Below are 24024 nucleotides of genomic sequence, written 5' to 3'. Positions count from 1 at the left end.
TGACCGCGGGGATGGCGGGGACAGCGGGGACATTGTAGGGACAGTGGGGACATTGAGGGGATTGGGGACATTGGGGACAGTGGGGACATTGGGGGGATGGGGGGATTTGGAACACTGGGGACATTGGGGACATTGGGGACATTGGGGACATTGGGGTCATTGGGATTGGGGACATTGGGGGGATTGGGGACATTGGGGACATTGAGGTCAACGAGGGCCGGACGGCGCTGCAGCTGCAGTGAGTGACCGCGGGGACACTGGGGACATTGGGGACATTGGGGGGATTGGGGACATTGGGGGGACTGGGGACACTGGGGGGATTGGGGACATTGGGGACATTGGGGGGATTGGGAACAGTGGAGACATTGAGGTCAGCGAGGGCCGGACAGCGCTGCGGCTGCAGTGAGTGACCGCAGGGACACTGGGGACATTGAGGGGATTGGGGACACTGGGGGGATTGAGGACATTGGGGACAGTGGGGACATTGGGGGGATTGGGGACACTGGGAGGATTGGGGACACTGGGGACATTGAGGGGATTGGGGACATTGGGGGGATTGGGGTCAACGAGGGCCGGACGGTGCTGCGGCCGCAGTGAGTGACCGCGGGGACAGTGGGGACATTGGGGACATTGGAGGGATTGGGGGGATTGGGGACACTGGGGAGAGCAGGGGGACATTGGGGGAATTGGGGACATTGTCCCCACTGTCCCCAGTGCCACCGATGACTTCAACCACGGCTGAACGCACGGCCCCTCGGGGACAACGAGTGTCCCTGTGTCACCGTGGTGTCCCCACTGTCCCCATGGTGTCCCCAATGTCACCATGGTGTCCCCAATGTCCCCATGTCCCCAGTGCCACTGATGACTTCAATCACGGCGTGGTGCTGAGCGCGCGGCCCCTTGGGGACAACGAGTGTCCCTGTGTCACTGCAGTGTCACTGTGTCACTGTGGTGTCCCCAGTGTCCCCATGGTGTCCCCAATGTCCCCCTGTCCCCAGTGCCACCGATGACTTCAACCACGGCGTGGTGCTGAGCGCGCGGCCCCTCGGGGACAACGAGTGTCCCTGTGTCACTGCGGTGTCACTGTGTGACCGTGGTGTCCCCAGTGTCCCCATGGTGTCCCCAGTGTCCCTGTGGTGTCCCTAATGTCCCCATGGTGACACTGCTGTCCCCAATGTCCCCAGTGCCACCGATGACTTCAACCACGGCGTGGTGCTGAGCGCGCGGCCCCTCGGGGACAACGAGCTGTTCCAGGTGCGCCTGGACAAGATGGTGGACAAGTGGGCGGGGTCCATCGAGATCGGCGTCACCACCCACAACCCCGCCTACCTGCAGCTGCCATCCACGATGACAAACCTGCGCTCAGGTGTGTCACCTGTGTCACCTCAGTGTCACCTCAGTGTCACCCGTGTCACCTCAGTGTCACCTGTGTCACCTCAGGGTCACCTGTGTCACCTCAGGGTCACCCCATTGTCCCCACCCCAACCCCACCTACCTGCAGCTGCCGTCCACGATGACAAACCTGCGCTCAGGTGTGTCACCTGTGTCACCTGTGTCACCTCAGTGTCACCTGTGTCACCTCAGGGTCACCTCACTGTCCCCACCCCAACCCCGCCTACCTGCAGCTGCCACCCACCATGATCAACCTGCGCTCAGGTGTGTCACCTGTGTCACCTCAGTGTCACCTGTGTCACCTCAGGGTCACCTCAGGGTCACCTCAGGGTCACCTCAGGGTCACCTCAGTGCCACCATCCCAACTCCACCATGACCAGCCTGTGCTCAGGTGTGTCACCTGTGTCCCCAAGGTGACATCCCTGTGTCCCAGAGGTGACATTTCCATGACCAATCCCACTGATGTCCCCAACGTCCCTGATGTCCCCAATGTCCCCAATGTCCCCAATGTCCTGAATCCCCCCAATGTCCCCTGTGTCCCCAATGTCCCCGATGTCCCCGCTGTCCCCAGGCACGTGGATGATGACCGGCAATGGGGTCATGCACAACGGCACCACCGTGCTGGCTGTCCCTGTGTCCCCAATGTCCTGAATCCCCCCAATGTCCCCAGTGTCCCCAATGTCCCCAGTGTCCCCAGTGTCCCCGATGTCCCCAGTGTCCCCAATGTCCCCAGTGTCCCCAGTGTCCCCGATGTCCCCAGTGTCCCCAATGTCCCCAATGTCCTGAATCCCCCCAATGTCCCCAATGTCCCCAATGTCCCCAATGTCCTGAATCCCTCACTGTCCCCAGTGTCCCCAATGTCCCCAATGTCCTGAATCCCCCCAATGTCCCCAATGTCCCCAATGTCCCCAGTGTCCTGGATCTCCCCAGTGTCCCCCGATGTCCCCGATGTCCCCAATGTCCCCGATGTCCTGGATGCCCTTGTGTTCCCAATGTCCCCAATGTCCTCAATGTCCTGAATCCCCTAGAGTCCCTAATGTGCCCAATGTCCCCAATCCCCCCAGTGTCCCCAATGTCCCCAGTGTCCCCAATGTCCCCAGTGTCCTGGATCTCCCCAGTGTCCCCAATGTCCCCAGTGTCCCCAATGCCCTGAATCCCCCCAATGCCCTGAATCCCCCCAATGCCCCCAATGTCCCCAGTGTCCCCAATGTCCCCAGTGTCCCCAATGTTCCCCGATATCCCCACTGTCCCCAATCCCCCCTGATGTCCCCAATGTCCCCGCTGTCCCCAGGCACGTGGATGATGACCGGCAACAGGGTCAAGCACAACGGCACCACCGTGCTGGCTGTCCCAGTGTCCCCAATGTCCCAATGTCCCCAATGTCCTGAATCCCCCCGAATGTCCCCAATGTCCCCAGTGTCCCCAGTGTCCCCAATGTCCCCAATGTCCCCAATGTCCCCAGTGTCCCCAATGTCCTGGATCCCCCCAGTGTCCCCAATGTCCTGAATCCCCCCCGATGTCCCCAATGTCCCCAATGTCCCCATTGTCCCCAGGCACGTGGATGATGACCGGTAACGGGGTCATGCACAACGGCACCACCGTGCTGGCTGTCCCTGTGTCCCCAATGTCCCCAATGTCCTGAATCCCCCAGTGTCCCCAGTGTCCCCAGTGTCCTGAATCCCCCCTGATGTCCCCAATGTCCCCAATGTCCCCCGCTGTCCCCAGGCACGTGGATGATGACCGGTAACGGGGTCATGCACAACGGCACCACCGTGCTGGACGAGTACGGCCACAACCTGGACCGCCTCAAGGTGGGGACACCGCGGCCGCCGGGCGGTGACAACGGGGACGCGCGTCCCCGTCCCCGGCGCGGTGGGCGCGGGTGGTGACGCTGTCCCCGCAGGCGGGGGACACGGTGGGCGTGGTGCGCAGGGACGATGGCACCCTGCACTTCTTCGTCAACGGCGTGGCGCAGGGCCCGGCCGCATGGAACGTGCCCCCCAACGTGTACGCCGTGGTGGACCTGTACGGGCAGGCGGCACAGGCCACCATCGTGGACGAGGGAGGTGGGGACATTGGGGACAATGGGGGGATTGGGGACATTGGGGGGATTGGGGACATTGGGGACATCGGGGGGATTGGGGTAATGGGGGCATTGGGGACATTGGGGACATTGGGGACATTGGGGACATTGGGGGGATTGGGGGGATTGGGGACATCGGGGTTATTGGGGTAATGGGGGCATTGGGGACATTGGGGACATTGGGGACATTGGGGACATTGGGGGGATTGGGGGGATTGGGGACATCGGGGTTATTGGGGTAATGGGGGCATTGGGGACATTGGGGACATTGGGGACATTGGGGACATTGGGGGGATTGGGGGGATTGGGGACATCGGGGTTATTGGGGTAATGGGGGCATTGGGGACACTGTGGGGTCAGGAGCTGTACGGGCAGGCGGCACAGGCCACCATCGTGGATGAGGGAGGTGGGGACACTGCTGGGGACATTGGGGACACTGGGGACACTGGGGACACTGGGGGGATTGGGGACATTGGGGACATCGGGGGGATTGGGGACACTGGGGGGATTGGGGACATTGGGGACATCGGGGTCAGGAGCTGTACGGGCAGGCGGCACAGGCCACCATCGTGGACGAGGGAGGTGGGGACACTGCTGGGGACATTGGGGACATTGGGGGGATTGGGGACATCGGGGACATTGGGGACACTGGGGGGATTGGGGGGATTGGGGTAATGGGGACATTGGGGGGATTGGGGACATCGGGGTCAGGAGCTGTACGGGCAGGCGGCACAGGCCACCATCGTGGACGAGGGAGGTGGGTGACATTGGGGACATTGGGGACATTGGGGGGATTGGGGACATTGGGGGGATTGGGGACATTGGGGACATTGGGGGAATTGGGGACATCGGGGGGATTGGGGACACTGGGGGTATTGGGGACATTGGGGTTATTGGGGTAATGGGGACATTGGGGGGATTGGGGACATTGGGGACAATGGGGACATCGGGGGGATTGGGGACATTGGGGACATCGGGGTCAGGAGCTGTACGGGCAGGCGGCACAGGCCACCATCGTGGACGAGGGAGGTGGGGACACTGCTGGGGACATTGGGGACATTGGGGACACTGGGGGTATTGGGGACATTGGGGACATTGGGGTTATTGGGGTAATGGGGACATTGGGGACATTGGGGGGATTGGGGACATTGGGGACATTGGGGTCAGGACCTGTACGAGCAGGTGGCACAGGCCACCATCGTGGACGAGGGAGGTGGGTGACATTGGGGACATTGGGGACATTGGGGACACTGGGGGTATTGGGGACATTGGGGACATTGGGGTTATTGGGGTAATGGGGACATTGGGGACATCAGGGGGATTGGGGACATTGGGGACATTGGGGTCAGGAGCTGTACGGGCAGGCGGCGCAGGCCACCATCGTGGACGAGGGAGGTGGGTGACATTGGGGACATTGGGGACACTGGGGGGATTGGGGACATTGGGGACACTGGGGGGATTGGGGACATTGGGGACATTGGGGTTCTTGGGGTAATGCGGACATTGGGGACATCGGAGTCAGGACCTGTACGGGCAGGTGGCACAGGCCACCATCGTGGATGAGGGAGGTGGGGACACCACTGGGGACAATGGGGACACTGGGGGGATTGGGGACATTGGGGACAATGGGGACATTGGGGGGATTGGGGACATTGGGGACATTGGGGACAATGGGGACATTGGGGACATCGGGGGGATTGGGGACATTGGGGACATTGGGGACACTGAGGGGATTGGGGACATTTGGGGACATCGGGACATTGGGGGACACTGGGGGACACGGGGGCCATCGTAGCCGTCCCCGAGCCCCCTGTCGTGTCCCCAGAGGTGCCACCGCTGCTCGGGGACGGCTCGGAGGGTGACAGCGGCGGTGGCAGCCCCGAGGGCGCGTCCCCGGGCGCGTCCCCGAGCGACCTGCGCTTCCACCGGCTGCACGGCGCCAACGCCGTCATCACCAACGGCGGCCGCACGGCGCTGCGGCAGAACTGCCGCTCCGAGTTCAACGACGCCATCGTCATCTCCAACCGGTGAGGGGACTGAAATATCCCAAAATATCCCAAAAAATCCTGAAATATCCCAAAAAATCCACCCAGGAATGGGGAAATCCCAAAAAACCCTGTTAGAATAACCCAAACCTGCCCCAAACCCGGCCAGAACGGCCGCTCCGAGTTCAACGACGCCATCGTCATCTCCAACCGGTGAGGGGACACAAATATCCCAAAATATCCCAAAAAATCCAGCCAGGAATGGGGAAATCCCAAAAAACCCCGTTAGAATAACCCAAACATGGCCAGAAAGGCCGCTCCGAGTTCAACGGCGCCATCGTCATCTCCAACTGGTGAGGGCCCCAAAATATCCTGAAATTCCCCAAAAATCCAGCCAGGAATGGGGAAATCCCAAAAAACCCCGTCAGAATCCCAAAAAACCCGGATAGAATCCCAAAAACCCCGTTAGAATACCCCAAACCTGCCCCAAACTCAACCCCAGCCGTGTCAGAACGGCCGCTCTGAGTTCAACGGCGCCATCGTCATCTCCAACCGGTGAGGGGACCCAAATATCCCGAAATCCCAAAAAAATCCCCCAGAAATCCACCTAGGAATGGGGAAATCCCAAAAACCCCCGTCAGAATCCCAAAAAACCCCATTAAAATACCCCAAACCTGCCCCAAACCAAACCCCAGCCGTGTCAGAACGGCCGCTCTGAGTTCAACGGCGCCATCGTCATCTCCAACCGGTGAGGGGACTGAAATATCCCAAAATATCCTGAAATATCCTGAAATATCCCAAAAAATCCAGCCAGGAATGGGGAAATCCCAAAAAACCCCGTTAGAATACCCCAAACCTGCCCCAAACCCGGCCAGAACGGCCGCTCCGAGTTCAACGACGCCATCGTCATCTCCAACAGGTGAGGGGACCCGAAATATCCCGAAATCCCCCCAAAAATCCACCCAGGAATCCCGAAATTGTGAAATCCCAAAAAAAACCCATTGAAATTCCCCGATCCAACCTCAAACCCAACCGTTCGCTGCCTTTTTGGGGTCGTTTCCCCTTTTTTGGGGTGTCCCATTTTTGGGGTCGTTTCCCATTTTTGGGGTTGTTTTCCCATTTTGGGGGTTCCCATTTTTGGGGTCGTTTCCCATTTTTGGGGTCGTTTCCCCATTTTTGGGGTCATTTCCCCTTTTTTGGGGTTCCCATTTTTGGGGTCGTTTCCCCATTTTTGGGGTGTCCCCACTCTTACTTTTGGGGTAATTTCCTGGTTTTTGGGGTGTCCCATTTTGGGGATAATTCCCCATTTTTGGGGTGTCCCCGCTCTGGTGTTTGGGGTGATTTTGGGGTGTTTTGGGGGTGATTTTGGGGTGTTTTTGGGGTGATTTTCCCATTTTTGGGGTGTCCGGGCTTTGGTTTTTGGGGTGATTTTGGGGTGATTTTTGGGGTGATTTTTGGGGTGATTTTGGGGTGATTTTGAGGTGATTTTGGGGTGATTTTGGGGAGGTTTTTGGGGTGATTTTTGGGGTGATTTTGGGGTGTTTTTGGGGTGATTTTTGGGGTGATTTTGGGGTGAGTTTTGGGGTGAGTTTTGGGGTGATTTTGGGGTGATTTTGGGGAGGTTTTTGGGGTGATTTTTGGGGTGATTCTTGGGGTGATTTTTGGGGTTTTTGGTGCAGGGCCCTGCGGGACGGGGAGCTGTTCGAGATCGTCATCCAGAAGATGGTGGATCGATGGTCGGGGTCCATCGAGGCCGGTGAGGGGACACCGGGGACACCTGGGGACACCTGGGGACATTGGGGACACCTGGGGACAGCTGGGGACACCTGGGGACATCGGGAACACCTGGGGACACCTGGGGACATCAGGGACAGTGGGGACATTGGGGACATTGGGGGCATTGGGGACATTGGGGACACTGGGGACATCTGGGGACACTGGGGACATCTGGGGACATTGGGGACATTGGGGCATTGGGGACATTGGGGACATTGGGGACATTGGGGACACTGGGGACATTTGGGGACCATCGGGGGACAGTGGGGACACTGGGGACACCTGGGGACACCTTGGGACACTGGGGACATTGGGGATATTGGGGGACATTGGGGACATTATGGGGATGTTGGGGACATTGGAGGACATTGGGGACAGCAGGAACATTGGGGACATTTGGGGACACTGGGGACATTGGAGACACGGGGGGACATTTGGGGACCTTGGGACCTCGGGGACATTGGGGACAGCCAGGGGGACCCGGGGTGACCGAGGTGTCCCCGTGTCCCCACAGGTGTCACCGCCATCCGCCCCGAGGACCTGGAGTTCCCCAACACCATGACGGACATCGACTACGACACCTGGATGCTCAGGTGGGGACACCTGGGGACACCCCTGTCCCCAAGGGCCACCTGGGGCCACCACTGTCCCCATGGGGACACCTGGGTCACCACTGTCTCCAAGGGGACACCTGGGGACACCTGGGGAAACCCCTGTCCCCAAGGGCCACCCGGGGACACCCCTGTCCCCAAGGGGACACCTGGGACACCTGGGGACACCTGGGGACACCCCTGTCCGTGTGTCCCCGATGTCACTGTGTCCCCATGGCTGTGTGTCTGTCCTCATGGCTGTGTCCCCATGTCCCTGCCGTGTCCCCACGATGTCCCCAATGGTGTCCCCATAGCGGCACGGCCACCGTGCAGGATGGGAACACCGTGAGGGACAACTACGGCTGTGACCTGTCCCTGTGTCCTCGTGTCCCTGTGTCCCCATGTCCCTGTGTCCCTGTGTCCCTGTGTTCCTATGTCCCTGTGTCCCTGTGTCCCTCTGTCCCCATGTCCCTGTGTCCCTGTGTCCCTCTGTCCCTCGGTCCCTCTGTCCCCACGTCCCTGTGTGCCTGTGTCCCTGTGTGCCTATGTCCCTGTGTCCCCATGTCCCTGTGTCCCTCTGTCCCCATGTCCCCATGTCCCCGTGTCCCTGTGTCCCCATGGCTGTGTCAGGGCTGTGTCAGGGCTGTGTCCCCATGTCCCCAATGATGTCCCCTATGTCCCCATGTCCCCGCAGTGGCACGGCCATCATGCAGGACGGGAACACCATGCGGAACAATTACGGCTGTGACCTGTCCCCGTGTCCCTGTGTCCCTGTTCCTGTCCCTGTGTCCCCATGGCTGTGTCAGGGCTGTGTCCCCATGATGTCCCCATGTCCCCAATGTCCCCATGTCCCCGCAGTGGCACGGCCATCATGCAGGACGGGAACACCATGCGGAACAATTACGGCTGTGACCTGTCCCCGTGTCCCTGTCCCCTGTCCCTGTTCCTGTCCCCATGGCTGTGTCAGGGCTGTGTCCCTGTCACTGTGGCTGTGTCCCCATGTCCCCAGTGATGTCCCCAATGTCCCCATGTCCCCACAGCGGCACGGCCATCATGCAGGACGGGAACACCATGCGGAACAATTACGGCTGTGACCTGGACGCGCTGGGCACGGGGGCGCGGATCGGGATGATGCGCACGGGGGGAGGGGACCTGCGCTACTTCATCGATGGCACCGACCAGGGCGTGGCCTGCTCGGGGCTGCCACCAGGTACGGGGACACTGGGGACATTGGGGACATTGGGGACATCGGGGACAGCCAGGGCATTGGGGACACTGGGGACAGCCAGGGCATCGGGGGGATTGGGGACAGCCAGGGCGTGGCCTGCTTGGGGCTGCCACCAGGTACCTTGGGGACACTGGGGACATTGGGGACATCGGGGACATTGGGGACAGTGGGGACATTGGGGACAGTGGGGACATTGGCGACACTGGGGGATTGGGGACAGCCAGGGCGTGGCCTGCTCGGGGCTGCCACCAGGTACCTCGGGGACACTGGGGACAGTGGGGACATTGGGGACATCGGGGACACTGCAGACAGTGGGGACATTGGGGGATTGGGGACAGCGGGGACATTGGGGACATCAGGGACACTGGGGACATTGGGGACATTGGGGACATCGGGGACATTGGGGACATTGGGGACAGTCAGGGCATTGGGGACACTGGGGACAGTGGGGACACTGGGGACACTGGGGACAGCCAGGGCATTGGGGACACTGGGGACACTGGGGACACTGGGGACAGCCAGGGCATTGGGGACACTGGGGACATTGGGGACATCGGGGACACTGGGGACATCAGGGCATCAGGGACATCAGGGGATTGGGGACAGCCAGGGCGTGGCCTGCTCGGGGCTGCCACCAGGTACCTTGGGGACACCGGGGACACCGGGGACAGACAGGGCATTGGGGGATTGGTGTCCCCCTGTCCCCAGAGGTGTACGCCGTGGTGGATCTCTATGGTCAGTGTGTCCAGGTGTCACTGAGGTGACACAGGTGACACTGAGGTGGCACAGGTGACACAGGTGACACAGGTGTCACTCAGGTGTGTCCCCTGTCCCCAGAGGTGTACGCTGTGGTGGATCTCTATGGTCAGTGTGTCCAGGTGACACAGGTGACACAGGTGACACACAGGTGACACACAGGTGACACACAGGTGACACAGGTGACACTGAGGTGACACACAGGTGACAGGTGGCACTCAGGTGTCACTCAGGTGTCACTCAGGTGTGTCCCCTGTCCCCAGAGGTGTACGCCGTGGTGGATCTCTATGGTCAGTGTGTCCAGGTGTCACTGAGGTGACACAGGTGACACACAGGTGACACTGAGGTGACACACAGGTGACAGATGACACTCAGGTGGCACTCAGGTGGCACTCAGGTGTCCCCTGTCCCCAGAGGTGTACGCTGTGGTGGATCTCTATGGTCAGTGTGTCCAGGTGACACAGGTGACACAGGTCACACAGGTGACACACAGGTGACACAGGTGACACTGAGGTGGCACTCAGGTGACAGGTGACACACAGGTGACAGGTGTCACTCAGGTGTCCCCTGTCCCCAGAGGTGTACGCCGTGGTGGATCTCTATGGTCAGTGTGTCCAGGTGTCGCTGACCGGCGCCTCCGGCCCCGCCGACAACAGCCAGAGCCCGGGGGCGGGGCCGGACAAAGCCCCGCCCCCTTCACCAGGTACGGCCTGGGGGGACTGGGAGGGACTGGGATGGACTGGGATCAAACTGGGAGGGACTGGGATGGACTGGGAGGGACTGGGAGGGACTGGGATGGACTGAGAGGGACTGGGGGGACTGGTTTCTACTGGTCTGTACTGGGTTATACTGGGAGGGACTAGGAGGTGCCTCCCCCATGTCCCCTCTCCCATTACGATCCCCCACACCACTGACCACGCCCACCGACCACGCCCACCGACCACACCCACTGACCATCCCTTACCACACTGACCACACTGACCACACTGACCATCCCCTACCCCCCTGACCATCCCCTGACCATCCTCCTGACCGTGTGTCCGTGTGTCCGTGTGTCCGTCCGCAGCGCCGGGGCCGTGCCAGCGCTTCCACGGCCGCTGTGGGCAGAACGTGACTGCACTGACCATCCCATACCTGACTGACCATCACACTGACCATCACACTGACCACACTGACCATCCCCTACCCCCCTGACCATGTGTCCGTGTGTCCGTCCGCAGCGCCGGGGCCGTGCCAGCGCTTCCACGGCCGCTGTGGGCAGAACGTGACTGCACTGACCACTGACCACTGACCACACTGACCACTGACCACACTGACCACACTGACCACTGACCACACTGACCACACTGACCACTGACCGCACTGACTGCACTGACCATCCCATACCTGACTGACCATCACACTGACCATCACACTGACCACACTGACCATCCCCTACCCCCCTGACCATGTGTCCGTGTGTCCGTCCGCAGCGCCGGGGCCGTGCCAGCGCTTCCACGGCCGCTGCGGGCAGAACGTGGCGCTGGCGGCCGAGGGCCTGGGCGCCGCCCGCGTCTCCGGGTACTGCCACGGCCTCGTCTTCAGCCGCTCCCACCTGCGCCCAGGAGAGCTCTTCGAGGTGGGCGGGGCCGCGGGGACACGCCCCCCGACGGGCGTGGTCACCCGCTGGGGATAGGGGCGGGGCGGGGTGGGAAAAGGGCGCTGTCGCTTTAAGGGAATGGATCTGGCCGTTGTGGGTGGGGTTGTGGGAGGGACACGCCCATGGGTGGGTGGGGTTACCTGGGGGAGCCACGCCCTGGGGAGGGTGGGACTGTAAAAGGGTGTTGTTGCTTTAAGGAAATGGGTGTGGCCGTTGTGGGCGGGGTTACCTGGGGAAGCCACACCCTGCGGAGGGGTGAGACTGGAAAAGGGCGCTGTCGCTTTAAGAAGGAAATGGGTGTGGCCATTGTGGGCGGGGTTACCTGGGGAAGCCACGCCCTGGGGAGGGGTGGGACTGGAAAAGGGCGCTGTCGCTTTAAGGAAATGGATGTGGCCGTTGTGGGCGGGGTTACCTCGGGAAGCCACGCCCTGGGGCAGGGTGGGACTGGAAAAGGGCGCTGTCGCTTTAAGAAGGAATCGGGTGTGGCCATTGTGGGTGGGGCATGGGGATAGGCCACACCCTCAATTAGGAAGCCCCTCCCCCAGCTTGATTGAAACACCCCCAGGGGAGTTCTGGGCTCACCTGTGCCCCTCCCATCCCAGGTGTGTTCAGGGTGTGGCCAGGGGGTGTGACCAGGGGGTGTGGCCAGGGGGTGTGGCCAGGGGGTGTGGTCAGGGGGTGTGGTCAGTGTCCCAGGTGTGTCCGTGTCTCACCTATCCAGGTGCGCATTGAGGCCCTGGATGAGTGGTGGGCGGGGTCTGTGTGGGTGTGGCTGGGTCAGGGCTATTCCCAGGTGTGTTCAGGGTGTGGTCAGTGGGTGTGGTCAGTGGGTGTGGTCAGTGGGTGTGGCCAGTGTCCCAGGTGTGTCCCAGGTGTGTCCCAGCCTCATTTGTCCCTGTCTCACCTGTCCAGGTGCAGATCAAGGCCCTGGACGAGCGGTGGGCGGGGTCTCTGCGGGTGGGGCTGGGTCAGGGCTGTCCCCAGGTGTGTCCCAGGTGTGTCCATGTCTCACCTGTCCCTGTCTCACCTGTCCAGGTGCGCATCGAGGCCCTGGACGAGCGGTGGGCGGGGTCTCTGCGGGTGGGGCTGACGGCCCTGCCCCCGCCCGGGCCCCCCGCCCTGCCCCCCTCCCTGCTGGACCTGCCGGCCCCGCCCACCTGGGCCGTCACCGGGGCCGAGGTGCGGCACAACGGCGCCCAGGTGCGCCACAACTACGGCGTCAGCCTGGACAGACTGACGGTCAGTGCTCACCTGGGCGGGTTTGGGGTCACCTGGGCTCACCTGGAGGGGGTTTGGGGTCACCTGGGGGGGTTTGGGGTCACCTGGGGTCACCTGGGGGGGTTTGGGGACACCTGGGGGGGTTTGGGGTCACCTGGGGGGGGAGTTGGGGTCACCTGGAGGGGGTTTGGGGTCACCTGGGAGGGTTTGGGGTCACTTGGGGTCACCTGGGGGGGGTTTGGGGTCACCTGGGGTCACCTGGGGGGGTTTGGGGTCACCTGGGGGGGGTTTGGGGTCACCTGGGGTCACCTGGGGGGGGTTTGGGGTCACCTGGGCAGTGACCGGGGCCCAGGTGCGCCACAACTACGGCGTCAGCCTGGACAGACTGATGGTCAGTGCTCACCTGGGCGGGTTTGGGGTCACCTGGGGTCACCTGGAGGGGTTTGGGGTCACCTGGGGGGGTTTGAGGTCACCTGGGGGGAGTTTGGGGTCACTTGGAGGGGTTTGGGGTCACCTGGGCTCACCTGTGTGGGGTTTGGGGTCACCTGGAGGGGGTTTGGGGTCACCTGGGCCCACCTGGGGATGTATTTGGGGTAAATTTGGGATATTTTGGGTCAATTTTGTCCATCCCAGGTAGGGAAGCGGCTGGGGATGGGTCTGGGGGATATTTTGGGGTGAATTTGGGCCATTTTGGGGTGAATTTGGGCGGTTTTGGTCCATCCAGGTGGGGAACCGGCTGGGGATGGATCTGGGGGATATTTTGGGGTGAATTTGGGGTGAATTTGGGATATTTTGGGGTGAATTTGGGCCGTTTTGGTCTCTCCCAGGTGGGGAACCGGCTGGGCGTGCGCCGCGGGCCGGACGATTCTCTGCACCTGGTGGTGGACGGGCAGGACATGGGACCCGCGGCCACGGGCGTGGCCAAGGTACCCACGGGCACCTGGGCACACCTGGGCACACCTGGGGGAGGGAAAAACACACCTGGGCACACCTGGGCACACCTGGGGGACACCTGGGGGAGGGAAAAACACACCTGGGCACACCTGGGGGGGAACAAACACACCTAGGCGCACCTGGGCACAGCTGGGGGGGAACAAATACACACCTGGGCACAGCTGGCGGGGGGAAACACACCTGGGGCACACCTGGGGGTACCTGGGGACACCTGGGACACACCTGGGGGAGGGAAAAACACACCTGGGCACACCTGGGGCACAGCTGGGGGGGGGACACACCTGGGCACAGCTGGGGGGAACAAATACACACCTGGGCACAGCTGGGGGGGGGAAACACACCTGGGGCACACCTGGGACAAACCTGTGGGTACTTAGGCACACCTGGGATACACCTGGGATACACCTGGGCACACCTGGGGGTACCTGGGCACACCTGGGCACACCTGGGATACACCTGGGATACACCTGGGCACACCTGGGGGTACCTGGGCACACCTGGGCACACCTGGGATACACCTGGGATACACCTGGGCACACCTGGGGGTACCTGGGGCACACCTGGAGCACACCTGGGGCACACCTGGGCACACCTGGGGGTACCTGGGGACACCTGGGGGTACCTGGGGCACACCTGGAGCACATCTGGGGCACACCTGGGGGTACCTGGGGCACACCTGGGGCACACCTGGGCACACCTGGGGGTACCTGGGACACACCTGGGCACACCTAGGGCACACCTGGGACACACCTGGGCACACCTGGGGCACACCTGGGCACACCTGGGGGTACCTGGGCACACCTCGGGGTACCTGGGGACACCTGGGGCACACCTGGGCACACCACATGACGTCATTCCCACCCTTCTGCCATCACTTCCTGTTATGGGCGGGGCCATGACATCACTCCCCGCCCCATCTGACGTCACACCCCGCCCACCCTGACGCCCCGCCCCCTTCTGTGACGTCACAGAACGCCTTCGTGGCCCTGGACCTGTACGGGCGCGTCACGGCCGTGTCCATCGTCAGCGCGGGGGGCGGGGCCAGCGCGGGGGGCGGGGACGGCCCCTCCCCCACCCCCAGCCCCTCCCCCAGCCCCTCCCCCAGCGAGCCTCAGCCCCTCCCCCCGCCCGGAGGGGACGGCGGCGATTGGGTGAGAGGGGGAGGGGCGGGGCTGGGAGGGGCTGGGTGGGAACTGGGATGGACTGGGTTATACTGGGATGAACTGGGAGGGAACTGGAAGAGACTGGGAGGGGATTGGGGGACACTGGGAGGGAACTGGGTTATACTGGAATATACTGGGAGGGAACTGGGAGGAACTGGGAGGGGATTGGGGGGCACTGGGGGGCACTGGGTTATACTGGGATAAACTGGGAGAGAACTGGGATGAACTGGGTTATACTGGGATGGAACTGGGAGAGAACTGGGATGAACTGGGTTATACTGGGATGGAACTGGGAGGGGATTGGGGGGCACTGGGTTATACTGGGATAAACTGGGAGAGAACTGGGATGAACTGGGATATACTGGGAGGGAACTGGGGGGCACTGGGGGGGGATTGGGGGGCACTGGGATAAACTGGGATGAACTGAGCTATACTGGGAGGGACTGGGAGGGGATTGGGGGGCACTGGGCTATACTGGTTTATACTGGGAGGGGCTGGGATGAACTGGGTTATACTGGGAGGGACTGGGGGGGGAACTGGGATAAACTGGGATGAACTGGGTTATACTGGGCTATACTAGGTTATAGTGGTTTGTACTGGGTTGTAGTCATTGTGCTAAGTTATACTGGTTTATACTGGTTTATACTGGGAGGGACTGGTGTTGCATTGGTGGGGTTTTGCTCCTCCCAGTTCGCCCCCAAAATCCCCTCTTGGATCTGTAACCCCCCCCCAAACCCCCCAAACTCTCCCCAAACCCCAAATTTTCCCTTTTTCCCCCCGTTCCAGGGCCCCCCCACATTCCTGAGCCACGGCAAGAACATCCTCCTGCCCCTCCCCCACTTTAACCCTTTCAATACCACCCAAAACCCCCCCAAATCCCCTCCAGGACCCCCAAAATTCCATTTAAACCCCACAAAATCCCCTTCAAACCCCCCAAACTCCCCCTGAGACCCCCAAACTCTTCCCAAACCCCCAAATTTGGGTGTTTTCCCCCCAATTCAGGGCCCCCCCACGTTCCTGAGCCACGGCAAGAACATCCTGCTGTCCTACTTTAACCCTTTAAATACCACCGAAACCCCCCAAAATCCCCTTCAAACCCCCCAAACTCCCCCTGAGACCCCCAAACTCTCCCCAAAACCCCAAAATTTTCCATTTTCTCCCGAATTCAGGGTCCCCCCACGTTCCTGAGCCACGGCAAGAACATCCTGCTGTCCCCTTTTAACCCTTTCAATATACCCCTAAAATCCCTTTTAAATGCCATCAAACCCCCCAAAATCCCCTCCAGGACCCCCAAAATCCCCTTTAAACCCCCCAAAACTCCCCCAAACCCCCCCAAACTCTCCCCAAAACCCCAAATTTTGGTTTTTTCCCCCCGTTCCAGGGTCCCCCCACGTTCCTGAGCCACGGCAAGAACATCCTGCTGCCCCTCCCCCACTTTAACCCTTTCAATACCCCTAAAATCCCTTTTAAATGCCATAAAATCCCCTTTAAACCCCCCAAACTCCCCTTTAAACCCCCCAAACCCCCCAAACTCTCCCAAAACCCCAAATTTTGTTTTTTTCTCCCCAATTCAGGGTCCCCCCACGTTCCTGAGCCACGGCAAGAACATCCTGCTGCCCCCCTTTAACCCTTTAAATACCACCGAAACCCCCCAAAATCCCCTTTAAACCCCTCAAACTCCCCCTGTGACCCCCCAAACTCCCCCAAACCCCCCCAAACTCTCCCCAAACCCCCAAATTTTGGTGTTTTCCCCCCAATTCAGGGCCCCCCCACGTTCCTGAGCCACGGCAAGAACATCCTGCTGTCCAACGGCGCCCGCACGGCCACGCGCGTCAGCAGCTACAACCAGGGGCTGGTGCTGGTGGGGCAGCCCCTCCCCCCGGGACGCCTCTTCCAGGTACCCCTGACGTCACCGTGACGTCATCGGGGGGCGGGGCACGGCGCCGGGGACGCCGTGATGTCATAGGGGGCGGGGCGATGGGGATTGGGCGGGTGGTGATGTCGTAGGGGATGGGCCAATGGGGATCAGGGACTGCTGTGATGTCATAGGGGATGTGGTGATGTCATAGGCGGCATGGTGATGTCATAGGGGACACGGTGATGTCGTAGGGGATGGGCCAATGGGCATCTGGGACTGCTGTGATGTCATAGGGGATGGGCCAATGGGGATCCAGGACACCTGTGATGTCATAGGGGATGGGCGAATGGATGATCAGGGAGATGGTGATGTCATAGGGGGCGGGGAAATGGGGATTGGGCGGGTGGTGATGTCATAGGGGGTGGTAGAGGTGTCATAGGGGATGGGCCAATGGGCATCCGGGACTGCAGTGATGTCATAGGGGATGTGGTGATGTCATAGGCAGCATGGTGATGTCATAGGGGACACGGTGACGTCATAGGTGATGGGCCCATGGGGATCCAAGACACCTGTGATGTCATAGAGGCTGGTGGTGATGTCATAGAGGAGGTGATGATGTCATAGAGGATGGGCCAATGGGGATCCAAGACACCTGTGATGTCAGAGGGGATGGTTGTGATGTCATAGGGGATGGGCCAATAGGGTTTCAGCGGCCTGAACCCACAGTGGAGCCGATTGGGGGGGGTGGGTTCATTTGGTGGGGGGGGCTGTGGGGGACACCGGGGGTTGGTGATGACATCACAGCACCACTGATGACATCACGGTGACGTCACAGGTGCAGATTGACGCCCTGAACCCGCAGTGGAGCTGATTGGGGGGGGTGGGGGTGGGGTGATTCTGGGGGGGCTGTGGGACACCGGGGATTGGTGATGACGTCACTGCACCACTGATGACGTCAGAGCCCCACAATGACGTCACTGCTGACGTCACAGGTGCAGATCGAGACCCTGAACCCGCAGTGGAGCTGAATGGGGGGTGGGGGTGGGGTGGGTTCGTTCTCGAGGGGGACTGTGAGACACCGGGGGTTGGTGATGACATCACAGCCCCACTGATGACGTCATCAGTGACGTCACAGGTGCAGATCGACGCCCTGAACCCGCAGTGGAGCCGATTGGGGATGGGGGTGGGGTGGGATTGTTCTGGGGGGGCTGTGTGATAATGGGGGTTGGTGATGACATCATCAGGCCCTGATGACATCATGCTGACGTCACAGGTGCAGATCAACGCCCTGAACCCGCAGTGGAGCCGATTGGGGGGGTGGGGGTGGGGTGGGATTGTTCTGGGGGGGGCTGTGTGACACAGGGGGCTGCTGATGACATCACAACCCCATTATGACGTCACCACACCGCTGATGACGTCACTATGACGTCACAGGTGCAGATCGACGCCCTGAACCCGCAGTGGAGCTGAATGGGGGGTGGGGGTGGGGTGGGTTCGTTCTCGAGGGGGACTGTGAGACACCGGGGGTTGGTGATGACATCACAGCCCCACTGATGACGTCATCAGTGACGTCACAGGTGCAGATCGACGCCCTGAACCCGCAGTGGAGCCGATTGGGGATGGGGGTGGGGTGGGATTGTTCTGGGGGGGCTGTGTGATAATGGGGGTTGGTGATGACATCATCAGGCCCTGATGACATCATGCTGACGTCACAGGTGCAGATCAACGCCCTGAACCCGCAGTGGAGCCGATTGGGGGGGTGGGGGTGGGGTGGGATTGTTCTGGGGGGGGCTGTGTGACACAGGGGGCTGCTGATGACATCACAACCCCATTATGACGTCACCACACCGCTGATGACGTCACTATGACGTCACAGGTGCAGATCGACGCCCTGAACCCGCAGTGGAGCTGAATGGGGGGTGGGGGTGGGGTGGGTTCGTTCTCGAGGGGGACTGTGAGACACCGGGGGTTGGTGATGACATCACAGCCCCACTGATGACGTCATCAGTGACGTCACAGGTGCAGATCGACGCCCTGAACCCGCAGTGGAGCCGATTGGGGATGGGGGTGGGGTGGGATTGTTCTGGGGGGGCTGTGTGATAATGGGGGTTGGTGATGACGTCACCGCACCGCTGATGATGTCACAACCCCGTTATGACATCATCGATGACGTCACAGGTGCAGATCGACGCCCTGAACCCGCAGTGGAGCCGATTGGGGATGGGGGTGGGGTGGGATTGTTCTGGGGGGGTTGTGTGATAATGGGGGTTGGTGATGACGTCACCACACCTCTGATGACGTCACTGTGACGTCACAGGTGCAGATCGACGCCCTGAACCCGCAGTGGAGCTCCTCCCTGGCCCTGGGGGTCACCGGGGCCCCCCCCGGGCGCTCCCCCCTGCCCGCCTGCGCCCACGGCCTCAAACGGCCGGCCTGGATCCTGCAGAGGAGAGCCGTGTTCCACAACGCCAGGAAGGTCAGAGAGAGCCCCAAAAATGTCCTAAAATATCCCAGAAATATCCTCAACATGTCTCTGAAATATCCCTGAAATATCCCTGAAATATCCCTGAAATATCCCAAATTATCCCCAAAAATATCCCCAAAATATCCCTGAAATTACTGCAAAAATCCCCTGGACCCTGCAGAGGAGGGCCGTGTTCCACAACGCCAGGAAGGTCAGAGAGAGCCCCAAAACAGCCCTAAAATATCCCAAAATCACCCCAAAAATATCCCTGAAATATCCAAAAAATATCCAAAAAATATCCAAAAAATATCCAAAAAATATCCCTGAAATATCCCAAAATATCCCCAAAATATCCTTGAAATTACTGCAAAAATCCCCCGGATCCTGCAGAGGAGGCCGTGTTCCACAACGCCAGGAAGGTGGGAAAACACCCCAAAAACGTCCTAAAAATATCCCAAAATCACCCCAAAAATATCCCTGAAATATCCCCAAAAAATCCAAAAAATATCCCCAAAAATATCCCAAATTATCCCCAACCCCGGCCTGGATCCTGCAGAGGAGAGCTGTGTTCCACAACGCCAGGAAGGTCAGAGAGAGCCCCAAAAATGTCCTAAAATACCCCAAAAATATCCTCAACATGTCTCTGAAATATCCCTGAAATATCCCTGAAATATCCCAAATTATCCCCAAAAATCCCCCAAACCCCGGCCTGTATCCTGCAGAGGAGAGCCGTTTTCCACAACGCCAGGAAGGTCAGAGAGAGCCCCAAAACAGCCCAGAATCACCCCAAAAATATCCCGAAAATGTCCTGAAAATATCCCAATAATATCCCAGAAATATCCCTGAGATATCCCCAAAATATCCCTGAGATATCCCCAAAAATATCCTAAAAATACCCTAAAACCATCCCAAAAATACCCCCAAAATATAAAAAAAAATCCCAAAAATATCCCAAAATATCCCAAAAATATCCCTGAGATATCCCCAAAAATATCCCCAAAATACCCAAAAAATATCCCAAGAATACCCCAAAAATACCCCCCAAATATCCCAAAAATATCCCCAAAATACCCTGAATTAACCCTTGAGTGCCTGGAGCTGCTCCCCGCCGGGTCCTGTGACCCCAAATCCCCCCCAAAATCCCCCCCAAAACCCCCCCAAAACCCCCTGAAACTGCCCCAGACCCCCCAATTTTCCTTCTGAACCCCCCAAATTTCCCTCTGAACCCCGAATTTTTGCTGTTTACCCCCAGATCCGGGACCTGCCCAGCCCCTCCCTGGAGCTGCTCCCCACCGGGTCCTGTGACCGCAAAACCTCCCCAAAAACCCCCCCAAAACCACCCCAAACCCCCCCCAAATCCCCCAAACCACCCTAAATCCCTTCCTGACCCCCCAAATCCCCTCCTGACCCCCCAGATTTCCCTCTGAACCCCGAATTTTCCCCTTTTCCCCCCAGATCCGGGATCTCCCCGGCCCCTCCCTGGAGCTGCTCCCGGCCGGGTCCTGTGACCCCAAAACCCCCCCAAACCCCCCAAAACCACCCCAAACCCCCCCAAAATCCCCCCAAAACCCCCCCAAATCCCCTCCTGACCCCCCAAATTTCCCTCTGAACCCCGATTTTTTCCCGTTTCTCCCCAGATCCGGGATCTCCCTGGCCCCTCCCTGGAGCTGCTCCCGGCCGGGTCCTGTGACCCCAAAACCTCCCCAAACCCCCCCAAAACCCCCCAAACCCCCCCAAAAACCCCCCAAACCCCCCCAAAATCCCCCCAAAACCCCCCCAAATCCCCTCCTGACCCCCCAAATTTCCCTCTGAACCCCAATTTTTCCCCTTTTCCCCCCAGATCCGGGACCTGCCCGGCCCCTCCCTGGAGCTGCTCCCCGCTGGGTCCTGTGACCCCAAATCCCCCCCAAACCCCCCCAAAACCCCCCAAAACTGCCCCAAATCTCCCAAATTCCACCCCAAAACCCCCAAATTTCCCTCTGAACCCCAATTTTGTGCTGTTTCCCCCCAGATCCGGGACCTGCCCGGCCCCTCCCTGGAGCTGCTCCCGGCCGGGTCCTGTGACCCCAAAACCCCCAAAACCGCCCCAAATCCCCCAATTTTCACTGTAAACCCCCCAATTTTCCTTCTGAACCCCCCAAATTTCCCTCTGAACCCCGAATTTTTGCTGTTTCCCCCCAGATCCGGGATCTCCCCGGCCCCTCCCTGGAGCTGCTCCCGGCCGGGTCGGTTTTGGGGCTCCTGGTGGACGGGGGGGGGGCGGCTGCACCTCTTCATCAACGGCCGCGACCAGGGCGCCGTGGCAGGGGGGGTGCCCAGCCCCTGCTACGTCCTGCTGGACCTCTATGGGCAGTGCCAGCAGGTGAGGGGGGCACCCCGAAAATGGGGAACCCCAAAAAACCCCAATGGGATCGGCCCGGGGGGTCCCAAAATACAGAAACACCAAAAATCCCAAAAAAAAGCCCAAAAATCCCAAAAATCGGGGAAAAAAAACCCAAAAATCAGAGGTGAAACCCTCCTGGGCACAGCTGGGCAGTGCCAGCAGGTGAGGGGGGCACCCCAAAAATGGGGAACCCCAAAAAACCCCAGTGGGATCGGCCTGGGGGGTGCCGAAATACAGAAACCCCAAAAATCCCAAAAATCGGGGAGAAAAGCCTCAAAAATGGGGAAAAAGCCCCAAAAAATCAGAGGTGAAACCCTGCTGGACCTCTACGGGCAGTGCCAGCAGGTGAGGGGGGCACCCCGAAATCGGGGGACCCCAAAAAACCCCAATGGGATCGGCCCGGGGGGGGCTGAAATGCAGAAACCCCCAAAATCCCAAAAATTGGGGAAAAAACCCCAAAAATCTGGGGTTGACCCTCCCCAGACTCACCTGGGCACAGCTGTGGGGTCTCTCTGGGCAGTGCCAGCAGGTGAGGGGGGCACCCCGAAATCGGGGAACCCCAAAAAACCCCACTGGGATCGGCCCGGGGGGTGCTGAAATGCAGAAACCCCAAAAATCCCCAAAAATCCCAAAAATCAGGGGAAAAAACCCCAAAAATCCCAAAAATCAGGAAAAAACCCCCCAAAAATTGGGGGTTGAACCCATCTGGGCACAGCTGGGCAGTGCCAGCAGGTGAGGGGCGCACCCCGAAAACGGGGAACCCCAAAAAACCCCAAAACCCCCCAAAAATCAGCACCCCAGAAAACCCAAAAATTCCGAAATCAGAGACCCCAAAAAAGGGTCTGGAACCCCCAAAATTGGTTTGGGGACCCCCAAAATGGGGTCTGTACCCCCAAAATTGGTTTGGGGACCCCAAAAAGAGGAACTGGGACCCCTAAAAGGGTCAGGGACCCCAAAAAAGATCTGGGACCCCCCAAAAAAGGATCTGGGACACCCAGAAAGGGTTTGGGATCCCCAAAATGGTCAAGGACCCCAAAAAATGTCCTGGGACCTCCAAAAATGGATCTGGGACCCCCAAAAATGGATCTGGGACCCCAAAAAAGGGGTCAGGGACCCCAAAATTGGTTTGGGAATCCCCAAAATGGGGTCTGGAACCCCCCAGATAGGGTCTGGGACCCCCAAAATTGGATTGGGGACCCCAAAAAAAGGAACTGGGACCCCTAAAAGGGTCAGGGACCCCCAAAAAGGATCTGGGACCCCCAAAAATGGATCTGGGACCCCCCAAAAAAAGGGTCAAGGACCCCCAAAAAGGGTTTGGGATCCCCAAAATGGTCAAGGACCCCAAAAAATGTCCTGGGACCCCCAAAATGGGACCAGCGCCCCAAAAAGGGATTGGGGACCCCCAAAATGGGGTCTGGGACCCCCAAAATTGGTTTGGGATCCCCAAAATTGGTCTGGGACCCCCAAAATTGGTTTGGGGACCCCAAAAAGAGAAACTGGGACCCCTAAAAGGGTCAGGGATCCCAAAAAAGATCTGGGACCCCCCAAAAAAAGGGTCAAGGACCCCCAAAAAGGGTTTGGGACCCCCAAAATGGTCAAGGACCCCAAAAAATGTCCTGGGACCTCCAAAAATGGATCTGGGACCCCCAAAAATGGATCTGGGACCCCCAAAAATGGATCTGGGACCCCAAAAAAGGGGTCAGGGACCCCAAAATTGGTTTGGGAATCCCCAAAATGGGGTCTGGAACCCCCCAAATAGGGTCAGGGACCCCAAAAAATATCTGGGACCCCCCAAAAAAGGATCTGGGACCCCCAAAAAAGGATCTGGGATCCCCAAAATCGTGTCCAGGCTGCCCCAAAAAGGCTCAAGGACCCCCCAAAAAGGGTCTGGGACCCCAAAAATGGGGTCTGGACCCCCAAATAGGGTCTGGGACCCCCAAAAAGGGATTGGGGACCCCCAAAATGGGGTCAGGGACCCCCCAGAATTCCGGGCCCCCCCAAATCTCCTCCCCTCCCCCCAGGTGACGATCGTGGCCGAGGGCCCGGCCGGGGGGGGATCCCCCAGCGGGGACCCCCGAAACCGGGGGGGACGTGGAGAAGGCTGACGTGGTGGATGGTGAGGGGGGACCCCGAAACTGGGGGGGACCCCGAAACTGGGGGGGGGGACCCAGAATTTGGGGGGGGGACCCCGAAATTGGGGGGGCTCCGAAATTTGGGGGGGTCTGGGAGGGTCAAAATTGGGGGGTACCCCGAAACTGGGGGGACCCGAAACTGGGGGGGACCCGGAAATTGGGGGGGGGACCCCGAAATTTGGGGGGGGACCCGAAATTGGGGGGGAACCCGAAATTGGGGGGGGCTCCGAAATTTGGGGGGTCTGGGAGGCTCAAAATTGGGGGGAACCCCGAAATTTGAGGGGGGACCCCGAAATTGGGGGGGACCCGGAATTTGGGGGGTCTGGGAGGGGAAGATCCCAAATTTGGGGGTTTGGGAGCCTAAAATTGGGGGGGACCCCCGAAATTTGAGGGGGACCCCGAA

General features: G+C 60.0%; 1 protein-coding gene across 1 annotated transcript in view; it reads left to right on the top strand.

The window, feature by feature from the left end:
- Positions 1-24024, top strand: part of NEURL4 (neuralized E3 ubiquitin protein ligase 4) — a gene marked incomplete at both ends in the record, with an annotated part of 33823 nt that overhangs the window by 9364 nt on the left and 435 nt on the right. Inside the window, 16 exons of the mRNA XM_084224481.1 lie at positions 1185-1366; positions 3118-3203; positions 3296-3458; positions 5301-5502; positions 7140-7216; positions 7751-7829; positions 8867-9036; positions 10388-10513; positions 11283-11428; positions 12485-12688; positions 13495-13593; positions 14593-14772; positions 16547-16681; positions 18960-19118; positions 21288-21468; positions 23511-23605. Coding sequence (XP_084080607.1) covers positions 1185-1366; positions 3118-3203; positions 3296-3458; positions 5301-5502; positions 7140-7216; positions 7751-7829; positions 8867-9036; positions 10388-10513; positions 11283-11428; positions 12485-12688; positions 13495-13593; positions 14593-14772; positions 16547-16681; positions 18960-19118; positions 21288-21468; positions 23511-23605 — 2284 coding nt within the window. The remainder of the gene's footprint in view (positions 1-1184; positions 1367-3117; positions 3204-3295; positions 3459-5300; positions 5503-7139; positions 7217-7750; positions 7830-8866; positions 9037-10387; positions 10514-11282; positions 11429-12484; positions 12689-13494; positions 13594-14592; positions 14773-16546; positions 16682-18959; positions 19119-21287; positions 21469-23510; positions 23606-24024) is intronic.

Source organism: Fringilla coelebs (assembly GCF_963513975.1).
Source record: "Fringilla coelebs genome assembly, chromosome: 38".
NCBI lineage: Eukaryota > Metazoa > Chordata > Aves > Passeriformes > Fringillidae > Fringilla > Fringilla coelebs.
The sequence above is the reverse complement of the archived record's forward strand: the minus strand, read 5'-3'. Positions and strand labels throughout refer to the sequence as shown.